This window comes from Atta colombica, unplaced genomic scaffold (assembly GCF_001594045.1).
Source record: "Atta colombica isolate Treedump-2 unplaced genomic scaffold, Acol1.0 scaffold112, whole genome shotgun sequence".
NCBI lineage: Eukaryota > Metazoa > Arthropoda > Insecta > Hymenoptera > Formicidae > Atta > Atta colombica.
Window position 1 is genome coordinate 1,381,300 of NW_017259198.1, and position 9,714 is coordinate 1,391,013.

At 33.9% G+C, this 9,714-nt stretch overlaps 1 protein-coding gene across 1 annotated transcript in view; it reads right to left on the reverse strand.

The window, feature by feature from the left end:
- Positions 1-4,564, reverse strand: part of LOC108694084 (tyrosine-protein kinase Drl-like) — a 73,977-nt gene extending 69,413 nt beyond the window's left edge. Inside the window, exon 1 of the mRNA XM_018203376.1 lies at positions 4,418-4,564. Coding sequence (XP_018058865.1) covers positions 4,418-4,544 — 127 coding nt within the window. The 5' untranslated portion in view covers positions 4,545-4,564. The remainder of the gene's footprint in view (positions 1-4,417) is intronic.
- Positions 4,565-9,714: the final 5,150 nt, after the last annotated feature.

The window sequence follows — 9,714 nt, forward strand, 5'->3', positions numbered from 1 at the left end:
GTGTGTGTGTGTGTGTGTGTATATGTGTGTATGCGAAGGTGGCACTGAGTATTTTCTCTACTTCGCTGCCCTGTCCCTTCACCACCCCTTCCCCTCTTACGTAACACACTACCTTCAAACCGCCTTTCTCGCGCACACACGCCACCTTTCTTTCTCTCCACCTCTGTCAGTTTTCCTCTTTTTATCCTTGTTCCTCGTTCCTTTTTTTTCTTTCTCTCTTTCTTTTTTGGTGCTTGCACAGAGGAGATGCCTTTCCAACGGAACGAAGTTTTCCGGGGAAGTAAAGTCATTTCGCTCGTGCAATCTAAGTTAAGTGACTTTCGAGAGCCCTGGCGACGAAACTTACCCCACCGCTTACCTCCTCTCAGAAGCAACCCTTTCACTTTCCCATCGACCTCCCGCTTTCCACCCCCCAAGGCGGAATCCGAAATGTGACGAAGATTACCCTGTATCTAAAGATTCGCGGTCGCTCGGGGCACTTGAAAAATAGACTCGTTTAAGGAATGGAGCCACCGTCCTTTTTGCTAAATTTGCATCATACTTGATGTTACGTAAACTATAAGATGGAACAATTAACTTTTATCAACTATTTCGCTTTTATAAGCGATAGTATAAGAATTATTTGAATTAGTAATAGACATATATAAAATGAAAGATTGCGTTCATTTTAAACTGAAACTGAAATTAAACGAAACTTATATGTGTGTAATTAAAATTTAATTATATAATATTTCGTCGAAGATGGATCGAAGTTACATGATATGTCAAATTAATCCGTTCTATCGGTATTATGAAATTTAAATTCGTCGTAAATATTTCCCATCCATTTGTCGCATTTTGATAATTAAACCACTTTTCATATTCACTTTTTTAGAGGAGAAATGCGCAATTACTTATCATTAAGTGCACCGGATATGTATAAAAATCTCGTAGATTTTAAAAGATGAGAAAGAGGAATAACATTATTATACAAATTTTTCTGAAAGAAAAAGAATAATCACCTTCGAAGAAGAAAAAGAATAATTACCTTCGCTCTAAGAGACACATCAGTAAAATTAATAGAAGATAAATTTAGATCATTCCGGTAGTCTCAAACTTCATATAAATTAATATATTCAACTTGTCTCTAATCTTAATAATTCTTACTCTCTTATCCGTACTATCTCTTCTTAGTTAATCTTAGAGACATGCTTACACCGCTCGTAATTCTGGCGAAATTTATATATTTCGAAGATAGACCAAAGTTACTTGAATTAATCTGATCTATCGATATATACATGTTGTGAGATTTGAATTCATCATATTTCCTATCTATTTACTGCATTTCGATAATCACACCATTTCCTATCTACTCTTACTTGTGAAGAATAAATGTATAATTATTTATCACTAAATGGACTGCGCCAGATACTAACTAAATTTAAAAAAAAATGCGATAAACCTTTCCGACGCTTTCAGTTCGCGAGCGAATTCACTTCTATCTTCTGTCCTTTTCTCTCTTTTTTTTGCATACTCGCCGGTGCGCCATATTTCGCGATTAACGTGAAATGTACGAAAGTGCCGTAGCGCAATCTATACCGCTGCAATACACGCATCCAGCGGAACGTGTCGGATCGCTCTGCCATTCGGAGTGTCGCGACCACCGGGATTGCCTCGATTTTCGAAGAGTCACGAGCCGCGCCGGCCGCTCGTAAATATGGCGATTTTACTTTTTTTTCTCCAACCCTCCACCAATCCGTCCAGCCGACCATCCTCATTGCGCCTCCGCGCAATCGACCGACGTCGAGTGGAGAACGCCTGATTCACGATGGTGTAGTGCCGTCGTGTGCACAGATATGAATCACGAGACCGTAAAGTGATATCGATGGAACGGAGACTTTCTCTCCTAGGTACATGAACCTCCGGTATATAGTCGGCGACCATTAAAACGAGTGGCTTATGCTGCAAATTGCTGAAATGACACTCTTGCCAATCGGTCCCGACGCTAATTCATTCTTTCGCCGACCGTTTTGCGATTTTGCCTTCGCTTGCGACACCACAAAATGTGCAACCACCCCTTCCCTTTCTCGTCGATACCGTACATGACCCCAAGTTTTTTCTGCCCGCGTTTGTTAAAACCCTTGACGAGTCTCGTGAAAAAGTTTTCCCTCGCGACGCGTTACAATCGCGTTAATTGCGCACTGGGGATGCAAAACGATGCAAACGTTAAAGAGACAGAATTAGATAAGGTACAAGGGATAACACAATCACTTGGCTTGCAATTATAAATATAAAAGCGGGAAGAGAATATCCTGATGCTAATTAACATTATTATGCTTACGTTATGCATATACATATCTTTATTTGCTCCAAGATAAAAAGAGGAGATACAGTCCCATTTATTTTAATTAATTAAGGTTTTCAAAAAAAGTTATCAATTTTTATATAATGAAAATGTGGAGATCTAATATTCTATATATTTTTTTAGAGTCTTGTTTTTATAGTCAATCGTTATATATGTAATATATAACGATAAAATCATTATGACATGTAAGAAACGCTTCGTCTTAATAAGTCAGAAAATTTTTGCAACTTGAGAGAGAGAGAGAGAGAGAGAGAGAGAGAGAGAGAGAGAGAGAGAGAGAGAAAGAGATAAAAATGTTTATTATTATTCTAGGATAAACTTTCCAAAAATATAAAAATAAAAGAAAAATGTAAGAACAAAAATACACAAATAACAGAACAATACAATAAAAATAATACTAATACAAATAAAATATGAAACTAAATTAAAATAAAAATCAAAAAATGTAACAAAGCAAGCAATGGGTGAAAAGCCGCGAATTACGAGGATTAAAATCAAGAAAAGAAAAAGAAAAAAAAGAAGAAACAACAAAGACAAGTTAAAATTAAAATTAAAGTTAACTTATCTCAGGCAGAGAAAAAGAAAGAGAAAGAGACAGGGAGAGAAATTTAAAAAATGAGACGCTAATTATGCAGAGATTTATATTATTCTTAACCTTCCGCTGGCAACACGAATTTGAATTATTCCGTCAGCAATAGAAATCTTCAAAAAAATAACGAATTTTTTATTATTTTATTCCGGATATAAAAAGTCTAAAAAAAATGTTGGTATATTTGTCAAAGCTTTAACAACGAATTTCTCTATCACAGTATTATAAAAATCGGATTGTATTTTACTTTTTTTTCACAAATTTAAATTTATCTACCAAAATTCATAATTAAAATGTCAGTGCCTTTAAAGACTTCAGTTGCTGGCGGAAGATTAACATCTTGCATATATTATTTTCGCGAGAAACGTCTAATTTTTTTATCATTAAAGCTAATCCTCTTAACAACCTTCTACGTCACTTTTTTGTCTCCCTTTTTTTATTCATATTATATATTTATAATGATTTTTATTGTTGGTTACGACTTCACGCACAAAATCTATGACAACATAATAATCGTCTAGTTTTGCAGATTTTCTCTAATGTCAATTTTTTTTCACGCGGTCGCCAACTTTCATTTATTTTCAGAAAATACCGCGTCCGACACGACGACAATTGTAATGGGACTTGTTAACGAGCTACGGGAGAGGAAATTTTCATGTTTACCGCCACGCGAAAATGTACGCGAGAGTTTAGATTGAATGGAAAAAGTGTAAAGCGGGGCAGAGGATGGGAGAGCGTTTTAACGCTTTTGCAACTAACGCTTGCGCGGAGTTGGACTGACATGCTGTCACAAGAAAAAGATTGTTCGCAAGAAGAGAATAGATTGTTCTATTAATAAATCAGATAAAATTAAAGTCTGTAGTAGATGTCGGATGAATATGTCAGTTTCAATGTCAAAGTGTGAACTTCCTCGTAATCAATTTTAAATCATTTCTGTTATAATATATGTAAATTTAAATAGCAAAGATTGTTTTTTTTTTAATCGTTTAATTCATTTTAATCATTTTTATCAATTAATTAAATCGCAATGAAAAGTATAAAACTAAATGACTCTTCAATGGATTTTGTATGATATTCGAATATAAAACGCATAAACTTTTTTATTACATTTAGAGTTTCAAGACATATTTAAAAAATTAAACAGACTACTAAATTTATGTTTAGGAAATTTGTATTGAAAAAAATTCACGTTATTTTACGAACGCAATTGAATAGGAATATGAATACGTGAATAACATATAAAAATTAAGTATACAAATATTTTTATTTTTTTTTTATACGTGCATTCAAATACATTTTATACAGATTTATATTTTAAATAAATTCTAAATAAATAAAAAAGGATAAATTTTAAATAAATAATAAAGAGAATAAAATAAATTCTTTCAAACACAACGCATATTTAATTCATTCTGGTAACTATTAATTTTCCCTATCAATGTTATATGTCTTTTATGTCAACATTGAGTAGCAATCCTACATACCTAAAAGCTTCATGACCTGAGAATGGCTGATGAATATATTAAAATAGCCATCGCTGCAGCCGATCAGAACAAGCAGGACAAAAATCTTGCGCCGCAGGAGATCGCAAGGACCACCACACCACCGCATTGTCTTACATACTCCGTACGTGTCACGCACCTGCCTAATCAGTTAGTTTCAACTTCAACACCGCGTCGTCAAAAATTGCAGGGAAATCCTATCCTTCCTTTTGGCATCAACTGCTCGCACGTGGTTCCATTCATGGACGTGCCCTGCCATTTCTCGCGCTACAAGATATACAAGTCCCTCGATTACTGCGCTCGCAAAGATTTAGCGCGCTTCGTGATCATTAAAAAAAATCATTGCAGAAAAAAATTTCGTCCATCCCGGTGTACAAAAAAGCAAATATTTTAATAAATGTCAGTGTTTTCAGTATCTTCTTCGCGCGCGTGCTATCATAAGTCGTTTCATGATCGAGCGCGTTCTCGAACGGCGAGACGATCACATGGCACTGCGATGCGCGATGACGAGACTAGGGTGGGTGTCCTGGCGCAAGGGAGGAGACGACGTCGTCGACGACGACGTCGGTACTCGACTGAACGCCGAGCGACTGAACGTCCGTCGTTTTCGACGACGAGTCCGGTCGCGCTTGCGCCTATGTGGCAGTACCTATATCACAACGGAACACATTATCCACGTACGTGTGACGGATTGCTAGAAAAACAGTGTGTACGTGCGTATGTACGCATCGTGAATCCCAGTGTAAGGTATAGTAAGATGTAAGTCGTCGAAAATAGTCAGCCGGATAAACATCGCGGAAATGACAGGGGACATTCAGGCTACGAAAATAGTGAGGGAATATGCATTGCATAAAAAATTACTTGTGCTCTTTTTCGAACGGTTTATCCGGTTTTACGCTACTATCAGAATATATTGCGGCTGAATGAAAAATCGCACAAAGGTGAGCCGTACTCGACTCGGATATCAAGAAGATACTCAAACAATCATTGGACATATCCGTGCAATCACCAATGAGAGATCAAACGCGATGCTGCAGTAACCACTAGATATAACTTTGGCAAACATTTCGTAATTAGTAAATATTTGCGGTCACTAAGTCCTCGTGGTTGGAAATAGTGATATCTCCATGGAAACGCTTCGACTAAGGATTTTGCATATTTTACAATATACTCGCCTTTGTCACACTCTTGTCATCAATGAATTTTTGGGGACATAACACGTGGCAGAGAATGAACAATAAATCTTTTATGCAAACACCGGCTATTCTAAATATGCATAATATTTTAATACTTTTGCGCGAATAACAGAATAGATGCTTTATTTTATAACTATCACAAAACGTCCGTTCGTTTGAAATAAATTTATTTTTAAATAATTTATTTATTAAATAATTGATAAATTATTTGGATTTTGGATAACTGATTATTTAAATTCATATTTAATTTTATTATAGATATTACTGAAAATCACCAATTTTTTATAACAACAAATATTATATCAAAGTATAAAAATCAAATATTAAATACAAGAGAGAATTTCAGTTTTAAGCTGATACAATATACGCGTTTGTGAAGATGATTTATTCACGAGGATTGTATAATGTGGACAAGTAAAAATCAGTGATCCATTTTATATTAATGCTTGGCGTGTAAACGTAGAAAAATCGGGAATAGAAATTTCTTCGTAGAGCAAACATTTTCGCGACGTGTTCCGCAATGTGAAACGAATCGAATTCACGATATAATTTCGAAATAATACTAGAAACCTTTGTCGCTCGCAATTCTATCGAACTCGTTATTGACGTGACGACAACAGAGTACCGATTAACGGCCACGACTCGATGCAACGACGAAATTGACGTTCGGCGTCCAATAACATCAAAAACTTTCAATCCACTTGGAGTCATGAAATTCCAACGTAATGGCCTCCACCTTCCACTCCCACTAGTTCTGTATCACCAGGTCCTCGCCTCGTCAGAACGCAATATCGTCACTGATGAGCCTTAGCCCGACACACGAAAACGCGGAGGAAACGTAACGACGAAAGAAATAATTTCAAACGACTTCGCTCGTTCCGTTCGGATCACCGCCAATTCCTCGTGCAGTGATCCTATGAGAGGGAAAACGTCGGAGGTATCGGCGCGCGATCGACGTCGCTCACTTGTGCGCGTTCTCCGAAAGCGTTAGAATTTAATTAAATCGGTCTCCGGCTACCCCTGTCGTGTCGCAGAGTCCACTTCCTTTCCACCCTCTGGCGAGTCCTGGACAGGTCGCAGCCTCGGATTCACAATTTGATCTTTGTAGAGTTTAACTTCCAGAGAACGGACCATTCTCTGTTCGTCCTTCCATCCTGCCCTCCGCGATGCTCGACAAAACGGCGCTTTAATTATACCGCGGGATTAATTAACTCTCCGTCGAACTCTCGGCGGAACACACCCGCGGGACTCGCCCGAGCCAATCGCAAATAATTAAAGACCGTTTTTCGTTCGATCCTTTGCTCTTTCCTTCGTGGAACCGCGTTTCCTTCGAGTTTACACGCAAACAGATGCTTCGTGAGTTTGTGAAGTGATCTAATATTGATGGCTCATCGATATTGCGTCGATATTGATGTTCAATGTACAAATGAAATATCTTTAGCTACGATCATAAAGATGTTGCATATGAAATATCGCGTGAAATATCGCCAAACTACACAAGATCAACGTATCATAATTTATGAATTCTTTATATATTGTTTATATTGAAGAAATCAAAGTATAAATCACAGAAGAAAAGTGTTTAAATTTCATATAATTGCATCTCCAACTGTATTCTTTTCTTTCTTATATTTTTTCTTTTTTTTTTTAGCAATACATTAATAAAGTTTTACTGACATATAACTTAAGAATATATTTTATTTAGTTTCATCTACGATATTTTTAAATATACAATATTCTTCCATTTTAATAACCGCATATATTGTTTGGTTTATAATTTGACTCATCGTTGAAAAACGCATTGTACTTGATTAAAAAAATAATTTTATTGCAGAAAAATGAATCAACTCTCCAATTCCTGAGGATGCAGTTTGAGCTTCCGTGCGCAGAATCACGCAAGCGTACAGCGAATGTATGTGCACGTATATAAATTGGACGGCACACGAACTCAATCTACACACATAGGAAAGTTACACGAATATACCTAAAGCTAAGAGTGGATCTATCCGAATCCATTAAATATTTGAGCGAACGAAAGAGGCTAGGGAAGCAAGCTCGTGGAGGAAGTCTCCCCTCGGCTCTTAAGACCCATATAGTAGCCCAACTCTCTCTGTATTAATATTTACATTTATATTTCTTCCTCGTCGTTCCTCTTATTTCAACTTAAGCCGTCGGGGATTTCAGCGTTCCAGACTGAATTATTATGATTTTCACAATTCAACACATTTTCAGAGCAACTATATTTCGGATTGCACGCTTTCTAATAAACGGTACATATCTTTGTGTAGTATATTGAGTATCATCTAGTATTATATATGCATTACACTGAGAATTAATTCCAGCTTATAATTCCTAACAAATAAATTATGAATTTGTATTTTTAATAAATTTTTCTATCATTTTATTTCATGTTTCTGTCTTGCGATACCATGCTTTAAAAATATTTACAAGTAATAAAATTACTTAAACACAGATTTATAAGTAATAAACTTCTATTTAAATTATATATTATATATATTTTACAAATTTAATTTTGCTAATAGTTATTAACATAGATTGGTCTATAATTACTAATATTATTGAATTGATAATATTATCTCAATCACTACATCAATAACTTTCGGAGAATCAAATAAACACTCCACCAAATTCTCGATTAAATCAAGATAAACTAAATATGTGTAACATTCGCAAATGTTTGATTACTGTGGTCGATCGACTACACATTGACAGTACTCTTATCTTTAATTAAAATGAACCAAGAGAAAAGTTCTTCTAATGAGAAAAGTTACTTATAAAAAATTAATTATAAAATTAAAAAACAATTATTAATAATTTATATTATTAATAAAACAAACATCTGAAATTGATTCTTTTCATTAATTAATCTTTTTATTTCCACTTTTATTATTGTTATTTACTACGAATTATTTTATCATTTTAAAAAATGTTAAAAAATCTTATCTTTTAATGTAAACTGCTTCAAATATGTTAATGATTAAATGTAAATGTTGGCTAAATTTCAATATAAACTTTATAATAAATTAGACATTTTCAGTTTTTGATTTTATTCAAATTTTTGTGCAATAAAAAGAAACAATCCATAAAGGCTTTCCATTATTTGTGTCAATTCTCTTTTCTTTGCATATTATTTTATTTTCATTTATCTATGCAACTTATTACTTTTCGTATAATATATTTTATAATTTAAAATGTAAGATAATATGTATTATATAATGAAGCTTATACATTCAATTTTATCAACAACAAATTACTCAAAAATATTCGAAACGTGTATAATAATGCAAAATTCACGATTTTTATATCAGATATATGATATACTGTAACCAGTATGTTCATAAATAATAATTAATTATGCGGCAGGCAATTATTAATTATTCGTTTACAATTATGGGAGCTTATTAAGCGATAAATAACGCGAGCACAAACAAACTGCGACCAAAAAAATCACATTAATAAGTTTATTAATTTGTATCTCTTTAATCACGAGAAATAGTATTGTGATTACTGACACATGTGTTATGGGCTTTATGATATCATAAAAAAACGATTGTTATCGTCATTATCATTAAGGGAATGATAATTAATTCAATGTTCAAAGTCCCCTTTATATGCGTGGCATATCCGTTATCTCTCTCACTTAAAGTTGAAAAAGAAATACACTCACTGATATTATGTTTCGCCATACTTGATATCTCAAACTTCGTCCTCGTTTCAATGTTTTTTCATTGCACCCTCACTTCAAGGTAACATTCGCTAAAATCGAGCGCGAATCTAATTATAGTATATTTCATCATAAAATGACTTTGCTTAAAATGATTAATTTTATTTTATTTTATATTGAGAGTTTTATAATGAAAATATATTACAACTTGCATCCTAATTCTACAAATACATAATTTAATTATTATAATAATAAATTCTACAATGTATATAGCACATTTTATTAATGTCAATTGTTTTTAATATTTTTATTTAGTGAAAATTTTAATTAAATGTACAATTGAAAAGTTTTATTAAATTTAAAACTTATTTAATTTAATATATATGAATTAATATAAA